The 21,868-nt window shown below is 42.4% G+C and overlaps 1 protein-coding gene across 1 annotated transcript in view; it reads left to right on the top strand.

Annotated features, from left to right (window-relative positions):
• Positions 1-21,868, top strand: part of LOC149450859 (hydroperoxide isomerase ALOXE3-like) — a 56,306-nt gene that overhangs the window by 27,686 nt on the left and 6,752 nt on the right. Inside the window, exons 8-11 of the mRNA XM_089691359.1 lie at positions 3,236-3,439; positions 6,078-6,164; positions 17,895-18,064; positions 19,345-19,466. Of these exons, the coding sequence (XP_089547485.1) occupies positions 3,236-3,439; positions 6,078-6,164; positions 17,895-18,064; positions 19,345-19,466 (583 nt within the window). The remainder of the gene's footprint in view (positions 1-3,235; positions 3,440-6,077; positions 6,165-17,894; positions 18,065-19,344; positions 19,467-21,868) is intronic.

Raw genomic sequence — 21,868 nt, 5'->3', positions numbered from 1 at the left:
CCAACAAGACAACGAACCCAAACACACCAGTAAACGTGCAACATCTTGGTTCCAGACCAACAAGATTGACATTATGGAGTGGCCAGCCCAATCCCTGGATCTTAATCCAATAGAAAACTTGTGGGGTGACATCAAAAATGCAGTTTCTGAGGCAAAACCAAGAAAGAGAAGATCTGTGGAATGTAGTCCAATCATCCTGGGCTAGAATACCTGTTCACAGGTGCCAGAAGTTGGTTGAGAACTGCTATACATCTGTGTTGCATGGAGTCAAACAGTGCTTATACAACTAAATATTAAGTGATTCAAAGGAAAGCAAAATTTTCAAACATTTTTAAGTTTATATAGTGAATGTTTGAGTTTGTACAGAAGAATGCAAACGCTGCTATTTTTTTTTTTTGAACAGTCTAATATTCACTTTTCTTCATTTTTTGTTTTTTTTTTTTTTTTTTTTGAGTAACACAAATATTTTTCTTCATGTTGATTTGGAATAGAATGTGTAGTGTTCCCAATGCATTTGTGTGTATGGAAATAAAGGCTATTAGAAGGATTTTGAGCTTTATTCACTTTTTTCAACACACTGCTATTTTGAACACAACTGTAGTTGTACGAAAACAATTAAGTGACCAAGACCCTGCATGCTCGGAAACTATAAATTAAATTACAATAGATTATGCATTGAAAGAAGTATGGTGGTGTAAATAGTGGAAATGAGTCTTTATCTACTCAGTCTGGTCTACTAGCTTAAAGATCACTAGAAGAAAAGATTATTAAACACCCCAGGAGATTCTGTGCACATAGCATTTGTCCCCATCTAAATCTGTGCAGGGGTTGCTGAGCTGTGTTGTCAGATGGCCTGGTCACCCACCTAGTTATCTGATGCCACTGAGGAACGGAGAGGGAGTTCTGAGTGACAGCTCAGGATTAGAGGGATATGACAGGCAGTGCACACAGAGCTTGCACAGCCCCTACCCCTGCTTCTCCCAAACTGCCACAACATCTGTGCTGTCTTGTCTCCTCAACTCTCCTCTATTTTACACAGAATTCCAAGCTGCAACCTGCTATAAAGGGGAATAGAGGGTAGAAACTGTCAGCTTGTGTTTGTGAATGATTGCAGTTGGACAAAAGAGGTCCCATTCACAAAAACACAAGCTGAAAATACCGCACAATAGCTATTATACTAGGCACTATTGGACTAGTGTGGTAGCCAGTGTATGCTGTTGTCAGCTGGTGTCTTCTCGAGCTGCAATCATTCACAGCACAAGTTGACAGTTTCCAGTCTGTCTGTAAACTGAATAGCAAGTTGCAGCTTTGGACACTGTAAAATGAGGAGAGATGAGGAAACGGCAGCTGCAGAATGGAGGGAGGGGGGTCAAGGCTCAGTGCAGGCTGTAACCCCCCCCCCCATGGGAAAGCTAATATCTTTCAGCTTTTTGAGAGGTGGAGTTACAGCCCACAATGACAGAAAATAGATCTTCTTTACATAGGGAAACATTGTGAGGTCTCAGAGGAAATGTCTTTCATTGCGTTGATGCATGTCTGAATTGGAGAAACTATTTTGTGGGAGTTGAAATTGTTCCCTGAGTCTCTGAAATTATTTGAGTGGAATCAGTATACAGGTGATGGAGATGCATAATATGTTGGGTTCTGGTAAATAGTGCTTTTCTCAGGGGTAAAAGCATTAAAGCTTTCATATTTAGATCCAATATAAAAGAAGCCTACAACCTAAATAAAAGAAACCGGATCAAGTGGTCAGAACTGTTTGACAAGAAGCCTACTTCTAGGGCCTCCAGTAACCATGTATTTTACATACAGAGTAACAGTACTGATTGGTTAGTTATGCCAATTAACACTAGAAGACCCCACCAGTTGTTGTAGCCAGGGGCGGACTGACCATTTTGAAACTCGGGCTCTGCCGAGGGCCCGGGGTCAGTAGGGGGCCCCATGAGATGCCCCTGGTACCCTTTTTCATAAGCTTTTTTGAGTTTGGGCAAGGACCCGGGGGCCCCATGAGTTGTCAGTCCGCCCCTGGTTGTAGCTGAGAAGCTACAAAGTAACTCCATTGATGTGGGATGGCTAGACAACCCTCATCTTTCAGAAGCTGCTGGGTTGTTCGCCTAATCCTGGAGTGGCCCTTCCTATAAATGAGATCTCTGCTATTGGGGCACTTAGCAGTGAGGAGGGGCCAGAAGCCACCATCAGGGGACCTGAGAAGAGTATTTGGGCTACTCTGTGAAAAACCGTTGCACATAAGTATGAAATGTTTGTTATTTAAAAACAAAGAGCCACTAATATCACTTTAACATACTGAGCACAGTCAGGTAGGGGTTGTCAATGGATCATTGGGTAGCAGGGTGGATTTATCCCCACTATTTGTTGTTTCAGAGAGCCCAAATGTGTAAGTGATCTAAAGGAGGCTAGTGGGTATCAGCCGGGAATAAAATCGGGTAATCTGCATATAAGGCTCTTCATCACATTTGTTATTTCTGAAGAGCACCCTGAGTCTGCCTCCTAGTATGGTATACTTATATGCACCCCACTCCTTACAACTGGTTAGTGAGGCACTTCTCACATAAGCCCATAGAAATGTGCAGGAAGCTGGATAGGCACGCTAGAGCTGGTGAAACTGTAGTCTCATGAACAGTTAAGCAAAGAACACAATTACTTAAATTGTCCTTTATGAACAGGCCATTTTTATACACTATGTGGAGTTTTTCTATACATGGGTATCCCAGGTACTACTAGAATCTTATACGGCCATTTTTGTTATTTCTAAGATAAGGCTGAAGAAGAGTTTAGCTTTTTTCACATGTAATGTTGCTACCATTTCTCTGCCACCTGAATAACTCCTCTCCTGATGTTGCTCTGGGCTAGGGTCCCCCTTTCCCTACACTGTTTTGTAGATTCTTTCCCAGCCTGCTCTGTTCCAGACTCACTAAATTGTTTAGTTCCAGGCTCCTCTTATAATCAGACTGATGTGTTCCAAGGCCCCCCTTGCCCAAGCAGCTCTGTTATAGACTGTTTACCAAGGCTGACCTGTTCTAGGTTCCGCCTTTCTTCCCTTCCTTTTTCTTCAGCTGTCCTTGCTGAGTAAAACACGTTTTCAGAGTTTGTCATGCCTGACCCATTATAAAAATCTATCAATGTAATATAAACATCAATTAAAAGTAAACTATAGGGTTTTGTTTTTTTATCATATTTTGTGGCCAGTAAATCCTGTATCTTTTTTGTATTCCAGTTATCTCAGACCCCTGGAAAAAATGTTCCCATCTTTTTGCCCAGCGACTCGGAATATGACTGGTTATTGGCCAAGATCTGGGTGCGTAGTGCTGATTTCCAGGTACATGAAGCTGACGCTCACCTTCTCCGCACCCATCTCTTAGCTGAGGTCTTCTCAATTGCAACTACGAGGCAACTTCCAATGGGGCACCCAGTGTATAAGGTGAAAAAGTCTGGAATTACTTTCATTGAGATGTTTGACAGATATTTTACTGTTCATTGGTAGAATTGAAAGCAATTCATGGTGTAAGGCAAATCATCTTAATTGCAGACGTTTTGGTAAAGGATTGTAGGGTCCAATAGTTGAATTGTGTATAGGCAAAACTTTGGTTAAACAGATTTGTTTTAGTGTATTTTTATTTATACACTGCTCCAAAAAAACTAAAGGAACCCTTTGGAAACACATAAGATGGGGGAAACTATCATGCTGGATATCTATACTGATATGGACTGGGTAATGTTAGGAACGTAAGGATCAGCAAGGGAGGATGTCACCAGCACACCAAGGATCACCAATATGGGTCCAATAGTTTTTTATTGAACGATCACATAGTTACAGCAAGGCAATGTTTCAGAGTCTCGCAGGACCCCTTCATGAGGCTTGTGACAGAAGCTGGAGAACTATTTTAGAAAACCATCCACCAATCGGAGTGAAGTAAGATGAGCCTGGCCCCACCCCATGATGTCATGTTCTCTCCAAAAATGCATAAATTATGAAAATAAACCATAATATCAGATGTGTGTAAACTGTGTTCCCGGGTATAGAAACATTGTGGTCACATGTGTAGCATAGTACTCCCCGGATTGTAATAGTGTCAACTTAAAGCAGTGCTGTATTATGGAAACAATGACCAGCAGATAGAAGCTGTTGCCTATAGATGTGGGGGGGGGGGGGGGGGTCTCCTATTGCCAAGTGAGCTGTAATGAGGACAAACCTAAAGTGGTCCTATTGGTGCAGCAGCCAACAGTGTCATGGTGTTCTAAACATGCTCAGTTGCTCTCTATATTTGGCACTGTCTTGAAAATGTAGAGGCTGATCTGCCTAAAGCTTTACTGCTGCTTGGACTCTGGGCTTCAGCAAAATGGCAGCCTTCAGCAAAATGACAGCCTCCAACAAGAAGAAACAGGAACCATGCTGGAGGCAATTTGCAGCACACACTAATTTTAGTAGCCTAATTAATGTATGTTGCTTGCTAAAGAACATTCGTTTTGATCATGTTATGGGTAAAATGCTCTCTAAATATGCTTCTCTTGCTATTGTGTTGGAAGATGTACAAAGATTTTGAAAGTTCAACTACTTGTTTGGATGTAAATTCAAACATGCATGCCTAATAACTATAAGGATTTTCTTACTTAAAGCTGAACTGTAGTGTGAATTAAAATCTTTTGTATGTTGCTGAAACTTAAATGTAAGTTGAAATCTAATAACATCTCAGCCTGTATGCAGTAATCCCACAGCCATCCTCCCCTACTGACATTCACTTCAGGGTAGCACGGGTACTTCTGTGGCCGATTTTTATATAGGAATGCCTGTCAAGGTCATGAGCACAGCCACCGTCATGCTCCCATATCTCCTTGGTATTGAAAGTGTATTGCTGCTTCTTTAAAACTGAACTACTGAAAAAGCAGTTTTTGTCTAAATACTATAGGAATGTGTATTCCTACTTAAATGTTTGGTGTGCTTTGTGTATTTCTAGATATGTTCAGTAATCCTGTGTGTAGGATCTACCAGTAACAAAGACCAGTGACTGCTGCTCTCATTTTTGTGCAGGGTGACTGGTCTTGCATCTGCCTTGCTCCTGTAATTTTCTGCAGGCAGCCTGTAGTGGGTGGACCTGCTGGGCCCCTTACAGAGCTATGCTCTCTGCACAGGTTATGTGCTATACAGTGATGATGTCATTGCTAGTGGTGTCAATAGGGTTGGTGTCACCTGGTACAGTAAATCATGATGCCACCCCCTCCTCCCCACAGGCTCTCTACTGTCAAGCTTGCCACTGGGCAGGCTAGTTTCAGGTCAGCAGCACAGTCATGGTGTGCAACCCAAACTGACCCCTGAAAATGATGTGGTTGGTGCTGGCAAGCCGATCAGTGTGCTGGCACGGATGGGGGCGACACCACTGCAGTTGGATATCACTTCCTACTTGATGGTGCCAGGGCAGCAATCAGAAATTTTGGGTCCCCTTGCACAGCTTTAGGCCTGGGCTTCCCTGGGACCTATTGTCAGAGATAGTCAGAGACTGCGGACATACTACAGGAGATGGTCAGAGACTGAGGACTTCATACAAGATATGATCAGAGACTGCAGACATACTACAGGAGACGGTTAGAGACTGCAGATATTCTGTGTATATGGGCACTGGGCAGGAACACTCAGCCTGGCTGGTATAGATATAAACGGAGACACACTAAGCTGCTGTTCTGGAGATCACAATCCTTCAATGGCCTGCTTCACACAATGAAGGTTGCTCCGAGTTCTGTTAAATGGCATAGCTGCAAGGTCGTTCCTAAATCCCTCCCTTGAACCAGACCCATTTCAACTGATAGACTGCTTGGTGAGACCCTGTTTTTCAGAGACCTTTCCAAAAACATTCCATTAAAATGGGGATTCGGCATTTATACCTAATGCTAGTGAAACCAGGTTAGATAGATTTTTCATGGTGGGAAAAGTTCAGCTTTAAATTGTTAGAAGGCAATTACAAAGTAAGGTACCCTAAAATGATTTGCATGTCTAGCCTAAAGCAAATATCGTATACAGCTGGATCTCTTATAACAGTGTTTTTTTTTTTTTTTCTTTTTCCTAGCTTATAATTCCACACCTTCGCTACACACTGGAAATAAATACCTTTGCAAGAACGAAACTCCTCGGACCAGGAGGCTTCTTTGATCAAGTAAGAACCAAAGCACTGGTTACATTTTGTTTGGCTATTCCAGTTGACTAGAGCAAGTGGTGTCAGTAACAGAACATTCAATAAAATACACAACTGAAAAAATATCTAAATGGAGAAAATAAAGTTTAGTCTTCTGGAAATTCTTATTTCTAAAATTGTGCAAACAGTGGTGGTGATTTGGGGATCAAGGTGGGGGTGGAAATTTGCAAAGTCATTACTTGTGGCTGTTAAATGGTGCAGAAAACATTCTGTGGGAGGGAAGGAAGCAACATGCACCAGCCATCCTTTCCTCCCAATGAATCAAATCCTTCAGAGAAGGCCGCAACATGCATTGGTCTTTCTTTCATTTCTTTGAATAAAGTTGTTGGTGTAGAAAACAAATCCTTTTCCTTTTGGTAGAAGAAGTACTAGTTTGATAGGCCTGACGCAGAGGCATGCTAATCCTTCCTTAATTACCTTTACTTTCTAAACCTTTCCATAATTATTTGGCACAGTCTTTGAAATAAGACCCGCAGGCCAATGGTCATGGTGAGTATTCTTTTCCTCCAAAAGGACTATATCTCCCCCACTTGTATGTTGGGTTTGCTTATTTGCCATTCACCACAATCCTTGAAGGTTGTAAAGTTACTTCTTCTTTCAATGACTCCAGAAAATGTGGGCAAGGTGCTGAACTTGCCTGATGTTGAACCAGCAGTGCAGTCATATATATATTTTTTTTTCATTTAAATATTTGATTTTTCAGAAACTATTTTGTAGAAACATACTCTTTACACTAAATCTATGGAAAATGTGTCAATGTTTTAAAGTGTAACCATATTCTGTGTTAGTCCCCCATAAACTCTAGAATTTGACTTTTTAAATTCCTCCCGTTCCATCTTATGATATCTCTCCATCTGATCTTCATTCATATGGTACAGTTCCTCTAATTTACATATTTGATCCACCCTGTCAACCCAATCTTTTATTTTCGGCACCTCCTGTCTCCTCGAACTTGGGTATCAAACCCTTTGCTGCATTTCAGTTATTTTTTTTGACTGAAAGCTTGGTACTATGAAAGAAAATAGTGAGCTTGATTCAGAAAATTACAGGTTGATATTCTATTAGACCCAGAGACTTGCCTCTCAATACTCTTGTATTCTAGGACACTCCCACCATATGATACATAGTGCCTCTACCTCCACATCCCCGCCAACACAAAGGTGAATTATCTCCACTCAATCTATGTGCCAAACTCTGTGTAATATACCATCTTGCCATACATTTATAATTCATTTCTACTTCTGCATATTTATATTTTCATGAATTAATCTATACATTTTCCTCTTTTTCCACATCTATTACTCCTATATCCCTTTCCCATTTTTCTATATATGGAGGTCTTCTTCTGTGTTTTTTATTTCAGTGAGAATCTTCTATATTTTAGAAGTTCCATGTTTCCCATCTCCCTGTGTGTCTAATTAAGAACAAGAGGATTGGAACTCCTTTGAGTGTTTAAGGCTTTGGCAGCTTCCCTACAAAATGTTTCAATTGAAAATAACGCCACTCATCCATTCTCTTGAAAATTTCTCTTTTTTTTTTTTTAATTCCATAAGTGAACCCATTTCCTACCCCACCATTATATCCCATAAATGTGCATCTTCCTTCTTAATCCATTTCCTTGTGATACCTTTACCCCGGGGGGGGGGGGGGGAAATGTTGTTCCTACGTGCATTAACAATGATTTCAATTCCCATCTGTTTGTGTAAAACATCCCAAACTCTTAAAACATTTAATGTGAAACTTGTAATGTGAACACACTTGTGCTATTTGCTAATCCTCGGTATTGTGAAGGTTGAGACAATCGTGGCGTCAGACCCCAGCCCTTCTCACCAAACTCGTGACCGAAGGACTAGCCAATCTAAAACCACGCTGTCACGTGCGTAACAATGCCATGCCCAGCTGCACCCTGCACAAAGTTTTTCCAGCTAATGGACTACAATCTGTGTCTTCAGCCTGAGAGTGATTGTTACTGGGTCAGGTTAATTATGCAATTAACCCTTCACACTGCCACCACCTCCTTTTTGTACAGAGAGGAAACTTGGCAATATTAGCAATAACACTATGATTGTTGAATAATCATCTGTATACCATTGTCATCGCAGTCAGGGTATATAGAGGTTTAAACACACAGTAGCGTTCTTCAGAAACTGGTTCTTAGTTTGCATTAAAGAGCTTTAGAAACAGTTCCACACTTTCAGAAAGTAAGTTATTACTAAAAGGTCAAAAGGGTGCAATAAAAATATTTACAGAGAAAGATGTAGCCTATATATAATTATACAGAGAGCAATAGCACAGCAAAGAGATCAGAGGAATTTAGCAAGATAAAGTACTTGCCAAAAGTCCTGGGTTAAGCAGCTTTCAAGTGTCAGAGTAGAAGGGCCTTATCTCCCAAAATTTATTTCCGATGTTAAAAGGGAGCTACTTCAACTAAGCTTAGCTTTTCTAGGAACTCTGCTACAGGGAGACACCCTGCTGAGAACCAATTGCCTCATTTGGGTGAGTGTTGCAGGCGGAGACCCAAGCTAGAACCAAAATCCCTCCCAAGTTGACACCAGGGCAATAACTTTCCCTGGATACATGCAACATTCTATCCACGAGTAGATTAATCTGCTAAACGTCTAGCTATGAAATATGACATACCTGCTGGGACTGTTAAGTAGATATCATTTTCTGCTCTCCTGTAGATGTCAGCTAGGGGGTGTAATATATCAGACGACTTGTATTAAAGTGACCGGTCTGAATATATGCCTGGTTCTTATGCAAGTCTTTCATATTCCAAGATGTGAAATCATAGGGGGAAAATGGATTTTGAATGATATCTGGTTTACGGTTTATCTGGAATATCTTTGAAGCTCAGTGAAGGACTTGACTGGCTTTACAATCCTTTTCCAGTAAGAGTTAGCAGACATACGGGGGCCAGGCTAATTGGGGTTTATAACCATGAGCTCTCCCGCTGGGCCTTGATGCCTTTTTGAACTCAGCATCCAGGGACCACGTGTCTCTCAACAGAGAGGGAGGGGGGATTTGGAGGAGAGATAAAAGATGGAGGATCCTTAGCAAGATGGGTGACCGCGTCTGATCTCTGTATGCACAATTGCTACAAAGGTAACCATACACTTCTACTTAATTTGGTATTACTTGGTATATTTTCTATTTTAACCCAGCATTTCCCTTTTCCATTATGTCCAGTCATAAATTCTCGCCATTATTACTGAGTTATAGTATCTTTTCAAATCTGGTACTCCCAGTCCACCTTTCTCTTTTTTTCTACATAAAATTTCATGGTTTATTCTTGGATTTTTATTCCTCCAAATATCCATTTTTTTAATTGTTCTGTATTTCTGGTAGTTTAATTGGTATTTGAAATTTATAAAATATTTGGAACAATCACCATTTTTATCAAATTTATACGACCAATCCACGACGGGGTTCCCCCACCTAATTTCCTTAGTTCATCCTTGATCTCATTTAACAATGGGATATAGTTTAATCATAAGTTCTTGGAGGAAACAGTTAATTTTATTCCTAGATATTTGAATTTTATTCTCTCCAAACAAAGGGAAATTCCTCTTGTATCCTATTTTTCTCTCTATTTGGAAGGTTTAGATTTTAATTCTGTTTTTGTTGGATTCATTTTTTTCAGAGTTCCCTGAGGAGTGCATTCATTTTTTTCTCTTCTTTCCCTCTTGCTCCAATCGAGATTAGGATTCCTCTAATATAGGCCTTATGAGCCTCCCATACCATTGCTACAGACTCATCCCCTGTATCATTTTCTTAAAAAAAAAAAAAAAAAAAAGAGCAATTTTTTTAATTCTTTGATTCGTCTCTTGATCCTGGAGGTGTTTCATTTAACCTCCATACTTTCCCCCATTCAACTCCTTTCCCCATAATTGCATTGTGACGGGAGCATGGTCTGATATTAACATCACTTCTATTTTTACTTTAACTAAAGCCTCAATAAGTTGATGTTCCAGCAATATATAATCCAATCTTGAATAAATCTCGTGTGCATGGGAGTAAAACGTATAGTCTATCCTTCATATACTTAATTCTCCATATATCTACAAGTTGACATTTGAAATATCATTTTATTCAAGGATCTCGGAGACCTACTCTCCTCCCTCTGCACAGGAGACGTCATATCTGAGGGTCCATACAGAGATTAAAATCTCCTGCCACAATTAAACTGAAAAAATTAATGGATTTCAAAAAAGGCAGAGTATTAAGTATCTCCGGTTTCTTATTTGGACAATAAATATTTGCTAGTGTACAAACTTTGTTGTAGTTTTCCCTTCAAAAACAGATCTCCCTTCAGGATCTACTAATCTGTCCAACTTAAACCTTATACTTTTCACAAAACCTATTGCCACTCCCTTAGCTCTTGTAATTGTGGAATCTGCATAGAACCACAATGGATAATATCTAGAATTTAATTTCATTTGTTTCTCTCCCCAAATGTGTATCCTGTAAGAAAACCACTAAAGACAATATATACTGGATCTCTTTAAATATCCCAAATCTCTTCTCAGGGCTATTTAATCCATTAACATAAGTTACGAAATGTATCTCTTCCATTCTTCCCTTATTCTCCTATCCTTCTCCGTCCCCTCTCTCCTCCTTTCTTGTTCATGTCTTCTCCTTCGTTCTCTAAAACTTCTCCAGGCTATATTATCTCCCACTATATCGCAGAGACTAAAAATACCTACCCATTCCCCTCTCATCCCACCACCCTTCCCCCCCCCCCCCCTTTCCATTGCCTCCCCATATCCCTCTCCCACCTGGCCCAGACTGTCTTTTTACACCATGGCAGGACCTCACTGCCACATATTCCCCTCTCTTGTTTCACACCAGAGGGGTAAACACACCAATTCCTCCTTTTTGGCATGTCTGTGTCCGCTATCACTTACAGGGAGCTAAACCTGTCTGACTTTACTTCTTTTCTTCTGTAAAGGGGAACTCTATCAACATTTTTTTTTCTGGGTGTACATCCACATGTACTTTTGAACCTTTAACAGGGTCCCACTGATTCTTCTACCTTTTTGGGGTTCTGGGGATACTTTTTACTTCCCCTGTATCTGATGAAAGAATGCTGAGGTTGGTAGCATAAATATAGAGAGTCCCTTTACAGAATTTAGCAAAGCATTATTCTGTTTACCATTAATATCAACATTCCACAATGAATTACACAGCTCAATATTGCCATCAGGAACTTTTTTTTCCCAGTGTGCTAGGACAGTGTCTAAGGAGGGACCACGTACAGGCAAGCAGTTACTCCACACGACCTTCCCAAGTTTCACATCGCTTCCTGTTTTCCAACACCCCATAAGCAACCGTCCTATCGACTGACATTATTTTTACACCTTCTTTTCAGATTGGTTTCACCAGTCTCTAACTACTTGTGTCCTCCACATAATACTTTAACCAATACCTCCGGGAAAACAGTCTTATAAGCATCTCAGTATTGTGGAGACTGAGGTTAAGCTCTGCAGTCACTCTTGCAGCAGTTTTTTTTTTTTTTTTTTTTTTTTTTTATTCCAGGTCACACTCCTGTGCAATGTCCTCTGTCTTTCGGTCAGTTTACTATGTCGACTGCGCTTATGCTTATCAGATGTTTCCCAGAAACTGTATATGCCGTCATAACCTTTGATACTGTACCTTGTGATACGGCAAATTGGCATCTTCAGTCAGAGGCACCAGATAAGTGGGCACCAACAATTTTCCCTCTTTGAAGCTCAGTAAGCTCTGACATCTGTATTACTAGCAGCGCACGCAGTGAATGACGAACGTTCGGCTTCCCACCTGTTAGCTAGGTGTCTCATCACACAGCAGAAGAGAAATGTTACAACACTTTTGCTTTCAACACGAAGCATGTAATCACTGACACCTGCAAATTATGTAGTTTGTCAATATTTTTGTCTAACCCCCGTACATGTACAGACAACTTGTTTATGAACAGGAAGGGGCCATCCCCAAACTGTTCCCACAAAGCTGGGAGCATGAAATTGTCCAAAATGTCTTGGTATGCTGATGCCTTTGGAGTTCCCTTCACTGGAACTAAGAGGTAAAGCCCAACCCCTGATAAGCCCACACCATAGTCCCCCTCCACCAAACTTTACACTTGGCACAATGCAGTCAGGCAAGTACCGTTCTCCTGGCAATGGCTAAACCAAAGACACGTCCATCGGATTGCCAGACAGAGGTGATTCATCACTCCAGAGAACTTCTCCACTGCTCTATAGTCCAGTGGTGGCGTGCTTTACACCACAGCATACAACGCTTTGCATTGCTCTTGGTGATGTAAGGCTTGGATGCAGCTGCTCGGCCATGGAAACCCCTTCCATGAAGCTCTGTTGTGCTAATCTGAAGGCCATATGAAGTTTGGAGGTCTTTAGCTATTGACTCTGCAGACAGTTGGCAACCCCGCTCTGTCATTTTTACATGGCCTATCACTTCGTGGCCGAGTTGCTGTTGTTACCAGTTGCTTCCACTTTGTTATAATAGCACTATAAAAGTTGACCGTGAAATATTTAGTAGCAAGGAAATTTCACGGATGGGCTTATTACACAGGCGGCAACCCATCATGGTACCACTCTTGAATACACTGTGCTCCTAAAAGCGACCCATTCTTTCACAAATGTTTGCAGAAGCAGTCTGCATGCCTAGGTGCTTGATTGTATACACCTGTGGTCATGGAGGTTATTGGAACACCTGAATCCAATAATTTGGAGGGGTGCCCAAATACGTTTGGCAATATGGTGTATATACACCAGAACACAGGATATGAAATACCTGCAGAGGAAGTCATACATGACACCACAATAGGTAACCTGGGCAAAAATACAATAAAATAGTTACATGTAGTAGGCACTTTTCTATGTATATAATGCACCAGGTATGATGAACATCCAGTGATGTACTGATTAGGCACAAGATGGCAGTATCTCAGCAGCAGAATCCTGTACAGGCTCAAAACTGACACCATATGTAATGTAATGCAAGGCAAAGCATGGGCCCACTAAGTAAATGCAATTGCCTGCTATAATGCTGTTCCTAGAGCCGTTTCCAGAGTACTATAACCGCTGTCCCGATAAATGGAAACATCCCCATGGATGACGTCACGATGTTCCCATTCATCGTGACAGCGGTTATAGTATATACACCTACTGAACGTGAGTGCATTTCTTATGTTTAATTGATGCATACATTTTTAATGAGGAATACGGCTGACACCAAGAGGTTTATCAGGAGGGAGCATACTTTGGAGTCCTCATTCAGCAAGCTGATCGGAGTCCAAATGGGACCAAAATGCAGTTAGACAATAACATTGTAGAATGCGAGGTCACACTGCATGAGGTGAGCAGATCTATGGTGGAGGATGGTTCTTGCATGGGAATTTGTAACAGCTGCACATACTTTTCATTATCCAAATGGAGGATTCACAGAAGAACACTATTGATTGGACTTGCGTTTTGGTCGATTTCATACTATTTTTAATTCCTTTTGTTTTTATTCCTAGATAGATATAGATTTTTTTTCACTTGCTTTTGATATATAGTGTGCAATTTTTTTTCATGTAGTGCAGCATTTTTTTCACTTTATAATACTATTGGCCCATAAGTATGACTGAGCCTGCTCAGAGGCCAGGAGAGTTCGGGTGAAAGATGTGAGGAAGGCTGAGATGCAGGAGCCTAGAAAGGGGAACCAGGGGGAATGGGCCTACCTACAGACTGGAACTTGGACAGGAGGATTGCTCAGCCTCACTGGCCCCCAGAGTGAGTACCACCTGTGGAGCCAGGAAAGGAGCCAGCCCAGCAGAAGGCAGCTACTTGCCTACACCAGCTCACAGGAAAGAGACTGAGTAATCCTACACCCCCTGGGCCAGTTAAGGGGGAAAAAGCATGCTGGTGGAAAACCTGATTCGCTCCTTACCCAGGACTGTTTCATCTTAAAGTGCCAGGCACTGGATCCTCTTGCCAGGAATTCCTCCAGACAGCTGTATAGAGAAGATCTGGGGTTTGGGGTGGTACACTGGGAAAGCCTGGAGAGTTCTCAATGAAACCCTTCTAAGGATTTGTATTTAGTCAGTCCTTGGGACAGCTTGTGAGGGAACAGGCTGGCATTCCCTGCGCAAAGTGTCACTACGGCGCTAAGTGCATGGCACTTTAAACACAGCACTTTGACTAAGGCAAGTACAAACATTCGTGCTCCACCCAAAGTAGTCTGCAAGTGCTCTTCCCTCTTCCCTCTTTCCATCAGCCTTCCTTTGTTATATCTCCTCTCTCCAGCATGCTCTTGCTAACTTTGTTGCTATAATGCCCTCTCTTCTCAAGCTTTTTTTTTTTTTTTTTTTTACCCCTCCCCACCCCACAACCTGTACATTTCACCCTCACTTCTGCTCTCTCAATATCATTGCGCTTATCTCCTGCTTTCTTGGGCCACACAATATCACCACTACAAAATCACTGTGGCATTTGCCCTCATATAAATCCCCCTCCCACCCACCTCCCTCACCCTCCTATTACTACTAACTTCCAGGGACATCGCCCCAAACCCTGGCCCTGCACCATCAAACTCCAACCCACAGAAGCAGCAGCCTTCCCTGTCTGGCCGCGGCCGCAACCCTCACTCATCTCAATTTCCCTGCTTCCACGTGCTGGCCCCTCCATCTTTTGTGCCCTCTGGAATGCCCTCTCAGCCTCTAACAAACTTTCTACTATCAATGACCTCTTCCTCTCCCACGCTTTCAACCCACTTGCTATCACTGACACCTGGCTCCAGGATTCCGACTGTCTCCTCTCACTCTCCCATGGTGGCCTCTGACTCCACCCCCTTTTCATCCACTGGCTCTGGGCAAGTGAGTCCAGACTTCTTCTTTCCCCACAAAGTACGTTCCAGATTCTTCCTGCCCCTCTGTCTCTGTCCCTCTGCTCTTTTTGAAGTGCACTATATTGTCTCTTTTCTCCTGTTTTTGTCTGAGGATCGCAGTCATCAACCAACCCCTGGGCCCAGTTTCAGGCTTACTTGATGACACTTCAGCATGGCTACTGTACTTTCTCTCCTCTGAGGTGCCTGCCATCATCCTCAGTGACTTTACCATCCCAGTCAATGTTCACACCTCTGCCACCTCTCAACTACTCAACCTAACTTCTACTTTTAACCTAAAACAATGGACGCAATCCACCACCCACTCCAATGGCAACACCCTCGACCTGGTGTTCTCCCACCTATGCACTCCCTGTAACCTCTAAATCCCCTTTCCTCTCTGATTACAACTTTATCAGCTTCACTCTCCCTGCCTCCTACCTCCCATGCCTCTAACCAGCAAACAGTTACCTGTAGAAACCTCCACCACCTCAGCCCTGACCTTCACTCTGCTATTGAGCCCTTCTATGATAAAATTGCACACCCAGAACTGGCCACATCTGCCTACAACTATCGATCATCCTCTCTGGATGCTCTTGCTCCACTCTCCAAGTAGAACCAGGCCTTGTCTGTCACAACCTTGGCAAACGCATGACACCAGAAGTCTCAAGAGACAGCCGCACTCTTGAGCGAGCATGGCATAAAACTAAATCCCTGAAAGACTTTATCCTCTACAAATCCGCTCTTCTCAAATACAACTCCAGCCCCCATGCTGCTAAGCAAACTTACTACAACACTCTCTCATCAAGACCCTCTCATCCTATCCTCGTCAACTCTTGTCTACCCTTAATGGTAGGTTCTGTCCTTGGGCCTCTCCTTTTCTCTCTACACCTCCTTCCTGGGCCAACTGATAACCTCCCATGGCTTCCAATACCACCTCTATGCTGATGACACCCAGATCTATCTCTCCACTCCCCAGCTCACCCCCTCTGTCCTTGCGTAGCACAAATCTACCAAGCGACATAGCATGGATGTCACACCACTACCTTAAACTCAATCTTTCCAAAACCGAGCTTGTAATATTTCCTCCCCCCCCGATCCCCCACTCATGACTTAACCATTAAGCTCAACATCACAACCATTGGTCCTTCCCCCTCATGCCAGGGTGCTAGGCGTAATCCTAGACTCTGACCTCTCCTTTGGGCCCCACATCCAATCACTGGCTAAATCCTGCCGCATCAACCTCCAACATTTTCAAAATCTGCCCCTTTCTGACCAATGACACCACAAAACAACTTATCCACGCCTTGGTTTTATCCCACCTTGATTACTGCAACTCCCTCCTCACTGGTCTACCGTTACACAAGCTATCCCCCCTTCAGTCTATTATGATGCTGCTGCTAGACTCGTACACCTTACCAACAGATCAGGGACTGCTGCCTCTCTGCCAATCCCCTCACTAGCTTCCACTAACCCAGCGTATAAAATTCAAAATACTAGCCATAGCTTACAAAGTCATCCACAACACTGCCCCTAGCTACATCGCCAACCTCATCTGCAGATATCACCCACTCCGCTCTCCCAATATAACTTCCTCTCTAGCTCCCTTATCACCTCCTCCCATGCTCGCCTCCAGGACTTCTCCAGAGCCTCTCCCATCCTCTGATACTCCCTACCACAGTATGTCCGGTCAGCCCACACCCTGTCTGCCTTTAGGCGATCTTTGAAAACTCACTTCAGGGAAGCCTACCCTACCTCCACCTAAGAACTGTACATGAATCACCTCCACCAGATCGTCCCCCGCAGCTATCACCTTTTTGTATCACCTCCCTTCCTTTTAGATTGTAAGCTCCCCAAGCAGGGCCCTCATATGCCTTCTGTACTGAAATGTATTGTAATTGTACTGTCCCCCTTATATTGTAAAGCGCTGCACAAACTGTTAGCAACTATATTATTAGTATTATACAGGATTTATATAGTGCCAAGGAGTTTATCCTCGGTTTTCAGTTCCCTTGGGCATCCAAGTTATTAACCCCTTAATAAAATCCCAAAAAAACCAAAACCAGCTCAAGGACTGTTTTACTGTATCTTGAATGCAAATCTGTGGAACATGCTTGTTGCCTGGCCGTGCAAGACTATGGAGTACCCAGATCTTCAGCAGCCCCTAAGGGGAATAGTGCTACATTAGCATAGCCACCATCAGTGCACCTTGACAGTATAGCCTTAGCAGTTTATAGATCGGATCTTTCTGCTCACTGTTGCACTTCAGGTGGTATTATTGTTTATGCTGATCTGGACGTCAAATTCCAAACTATGCCTCATATTGTACATTTATAATCTTACATGCCAGTTACTGTCAATACTATGTTCAAACCATTTTATGCTTGCCTGATTACCGAGTTATTGAGTTACTTTTGCTATCTGGCTTGTGCCTGTTTTTCTCTGATATAGCACTCGTTGCTAAACATTATTTCAATGGGGTTTTGTGGTACTGTATGTGTATTCACTGATCGGTCTCCAGTCTCCAATGACTGTCGGTCACTGGCTTTCTGTTCTGCCCCTCCAGCGCTCACAGAAGTGCCAGACTGTGCAGGGGTTGGGAACGGCTGGCTCAGGCTCTCAGCAGTGCGCTCAGAGGTTGGCATCTGAGGGATCCCAACATTGTCGGAATTGCTGCAAAGCCTGGACAGGCTCCGTGATGTCAGTTGGCAGACCTTAGTGCACTCCTTTGACCTAGAAGAGAATTATGGCCAAAAGAACTTTGACCATACTTCTCGTTTACTTGGCAATATTTTTACATGTATTTGGTTTTCTGCATTCTCTTTCAAGGCCTCTGTGACTGGGAATGGAGGAGTCCCTGTAATTCTGAAGAAAGTAATGGCTGAGGTGACCTATAGCAGCCTTTGTCTCCCTGATGATATAAATGGCAGAGCAATGGAGCACGTTCCAAATTACCTGTACAGGGATGATGGCATGAAGATCTGGGAAGCTGTGGAAAGGTAAAGATCTTCCATATTCAGAGAGACAAAATAAACATGGGGGTGTCTAAGCGAAACTTTAGGTAAACCGCTAAATACATAAATGAAATGCTTATATGGGAGCGGTTTTAACCACTTCCCGTCCGGCCCATGTATATAAAAGGCCGGACGGTGGCAGTACAGGGGCAGGTTGCCGTTCATAAACAGCACCCGCCATTTTGGACTGTGCGTGCTCCCTGGGAACACCTATCGCTGTATGGGACCTCTGTGTGAGGTCCCAATCAAGTGATCACTGACTGGCCAGTGATCACATGAATAGGAGTAAGCAAGATGTCACTTCTGACATTGCTTACTTCGTGTGAAATCTGTGAATGATCAGAGATCACATGGTACAAGGCTATTCACAACAGCCTTGTACCATGTGACAAGCTGTGACCAATCACAGCTCACACAGTATTGCTCAATGGTTGCAAGAAATTATTGCTTTTACAGCCTTTATGGGTGTAAAAGCAAGCAGTGCTAGGGTGACAGTATGTTAAAAAAAACAAATATAAAAAAAATTTAACACAAACGTATAATTTTTCAAAAACTTTAAACTAATTATTTATTTTTTTTGACTAAAGATAACTGAATACATTTTGGCCAAGAGTTATGAAGAAATGATTTATTTGCAAAATGTTAAAATAAAAAATCCCAGTGGTGAATAAATGCCACCAAAATAAAGTATCTGTCTCAAAACAATGCAAAAAATTCATATGGGTACAGTGTTGCATGACTGCGCAATTGTCATTCAAAGTGTGACAGTGCTGAAAGCTGAAAATTGGCCTGGACAGGAAGGGTGTAAGTGTCTGAACATGAAGTGGTTAAATGGCACTGTATTTTTGTCCATCCAGTCCTGAAGTTTACATAGCTTTGTCCCACTGCAGTCCTGTCTGGCAGGACAGAAAACGGACTTTTTTGCTTCAGTTAAGTCTTGTCCCAGATTATGACTGGACGTTGAACAGAAAAGCAGCAGACTGATGAGCTCACCTGTCACTTTGCACTCCTCTTTCTGTCATTATCTTTACTATTAGTATGTTCTATAACGCATGAGCCTTGTGGTACAAATAACTGGCTCCTTATGCTGCCTCTCCTAACCTCAGTCTAAGCTCTGCTGTACAATGACATTTAAGGGCTGCAACTAGCTCATAATCAGGTACTTGCACTGCGTGTAATAAAAAAAGTGGTGCTTTTTTTAAAGAATACAATTCTGCATTCATCTGTTTAAACATGATATAGTAAACTTTTTTTTTTTTTTTTAGCTTTGTGTCCAACATCATTAATTACTATTATACAAGTGATGTGATGGTCAAGGAAGACCCTGAACTTCAGGCCTGGGTAGCTGAGATCTTCATGGAAGGATTCCTGAATAATAAGTCTTCAGGTACATCTCCACTCTGGTGTTCTTTACCCTTGGTTCACACCTATGCGTGTTGCGCTTTATTCATTTTTCTGGCATGTTTTGCAGTGCGTTTCTGAATACACGTTTTTGATGCATTTATGTTTTTGGGGAAGTTTGTTTTTGCAATACCTGTGTTTTTTTGATGCTGTTCTATTCAACCAAAAACAAACTGTTGCAGGGAAAGTCCCTGACCCTTCCAAAAACACACTGGCTAAATCACACAGATGTGAATGTGAACCATAGGAAATAATGTTAAATGGACTTGTGTGTTTTTGCAAACCGGGAAATGCACTGGAAAATGCACAAGTGTAAACCTAGCATAAGTCAGTGCTGAAAACGAAAAGACACCTAATTCAAAAATGTTTTCTTAACATGATTTCTATGTTGTGTCCTTATAAAAATCCGGTATACACACCCATTCAGGTACCTCTGTGATTGTGGTTTAAACTGGGCCTCTTTTGCTACCTCAAATGCTAGAGTACTGGGGAATGTTCATATAGTGAATTGTCCCTCACTTACACTATTTTCATTATTTTAAATTGATAGGCTGTTTTCTTGTTTACCTCTTGCAATGTAGCACATACTGTGGCTGCTGGTGAAGAGAAGTGGAGCAGGTGGAACATTAACACACAACAATGTTTTAGAATTTTTGACACTAAGAAAAAAATAAATAAATAAATGAGGCTTTAAACATTCAATGTTGTAATACTCACATTAAAGCAGGTTCAAGTAAACTAAAGACAAGTTTTTTTACTTGTGTTTTTCTTCTTCTTTTTTTTTTTTTTTTTCCCACATCTTGTTTAGAGTAAGGATATAACTATTGGGTAGATTTCTCATTTCCTGTCCCATAGCCAAAACAGGAAGTGAGGGGAAATTCAGAGTGAGGGAAACCCGGGATGTCATCAGAACTTGTCTTCATTGGAAACTTTCCCCTCTATTACTGTTCTGGTGATAACACAAAATGTGGGTTTCTTTCACTCCTGCTAACAAAATATAGAGAGGGCAAATCTCCTTAACAGAGTAAAAAAAAGCACATCTGACAATTATTCTAATCCCTCTCCATTCTATCTAAAACAAAGGTTTTGTTTCATACTTTAGGACATGTTTGCTTCCATATACAACATAAAGATATTGCACAGCACCATGTAATGTTAGTCATATTGATTTGTGGCAAATGCATGTAAACTGATGTTTAATTGAACCTGTGACCAGCCTACTCAGGTATTTATATATTGATAACAAGCGGCAAATGGACTTTAAAACTTAGGTTTAGCTGCACGCACTGTGCAACCGTTCATCTTCAAATTTCACAGCAGAAAGCAGAAGTACGGTACTGCAGTTGATCAAATGGTTCTTTTAGCAGCTCAGTTCACTCTGCTACCCCTTTAAAAGAGTGACTCGTCAACAGCTTCACCCCTTGTTCCCCCTCCCAGCTGTGTCTTAGCAGCCTTCCAGCCTTTTTATTATTTAATGTAAATGTAGCACCCTCTTCGTGCAGCTAGAGGAAGCTAGACCCTAATGGTTAGTCAGGAGCTGGTTAGCAGCTCAGTTTTGATAACCAGAGGGGTCAAATTGTCATCAGGGCTGAGAGACTCTGCAGGCTAGCCCCTCTGGAATTTCCCACTGCTCTGAGGCTTTTGGAGGAGGGTCCTGAAGGCAGTGGTGGATCTGAGGAGTGGCTGGCTGCACTCGAGGGACTTCGAGCCCCTTGCCATGCCTTCTATTGGGGATTGGCTGGACTCCCTTAAAAGTGTAACTGCCTGCTTAGTAGCAGGAGTCAGGTGGAGGGAGAGGGGTGAGGCTGAAGGAGGAAGGCTGCCAGGAAGCCTAGTGAAATGGGACCTGCCTGGAGCTGGAGAGGAGGATTTCCCACCAGCGCTATGGTGGGAAACCAGATTAGCCCCTACTAGTGACTGTACCTCATTTTTAAAGTAACAGGAGCCAGGTCCCCTGCTCAGGAAGAGTCTCCTGATTGCTGGGTGAAGAGGAGTTAATCTAGGGTCTGGGGTGGTACAACTAGGTGCTGCTGGCTAGCACAACAGAGGCTGCATCAGAGGCGAGAAGTTTGTTAATAGTTCAGGAAGTTGTCCTCAGATATGGGTTCCCTTGGGCATCCTATACCCCCCCTTACCCTAGCCAAGTTCCAATCCCATCAGTAAAATAACGAAATAAATGCTCAAGGACTGATTTCTGTCTCTGGGATTGCTGATGAATTTGGGTCGCTCTATAGTTTTGCACAGCCAGTCATTCAGCATTTTCCACGCAAGCTTCATCCAAAGAGGGTTGTGCTACATAAACACAAAGCAAGTGGTCTGGAACACATTGAGAACTCACAGGAACGACAGTTTCTTCCTACAGATCAAGAGGATAACTGGGGTGAGTAG

This window comes from Staurois parvus, unplaced genomic scaffold (assembly GCF_062004578.1).
Source record: "Staurois parvus isolate SC_StPar_1 unplaced genomic scaffold, SC_StPar_1.0 ptg000562l, whole genome shotgun sequence".
NCBI classification, from domain to species: domain Eukaryota; kingdom Metazoa; phylum Chordata; class Amphibia; order Anura; family Ranidae; genus Staurois; species Staurois parvus.
Note: the sequence above shows the minus strand (reverse complement) of the source record. Positions and strands in the feature narration are given on the sequence as shown.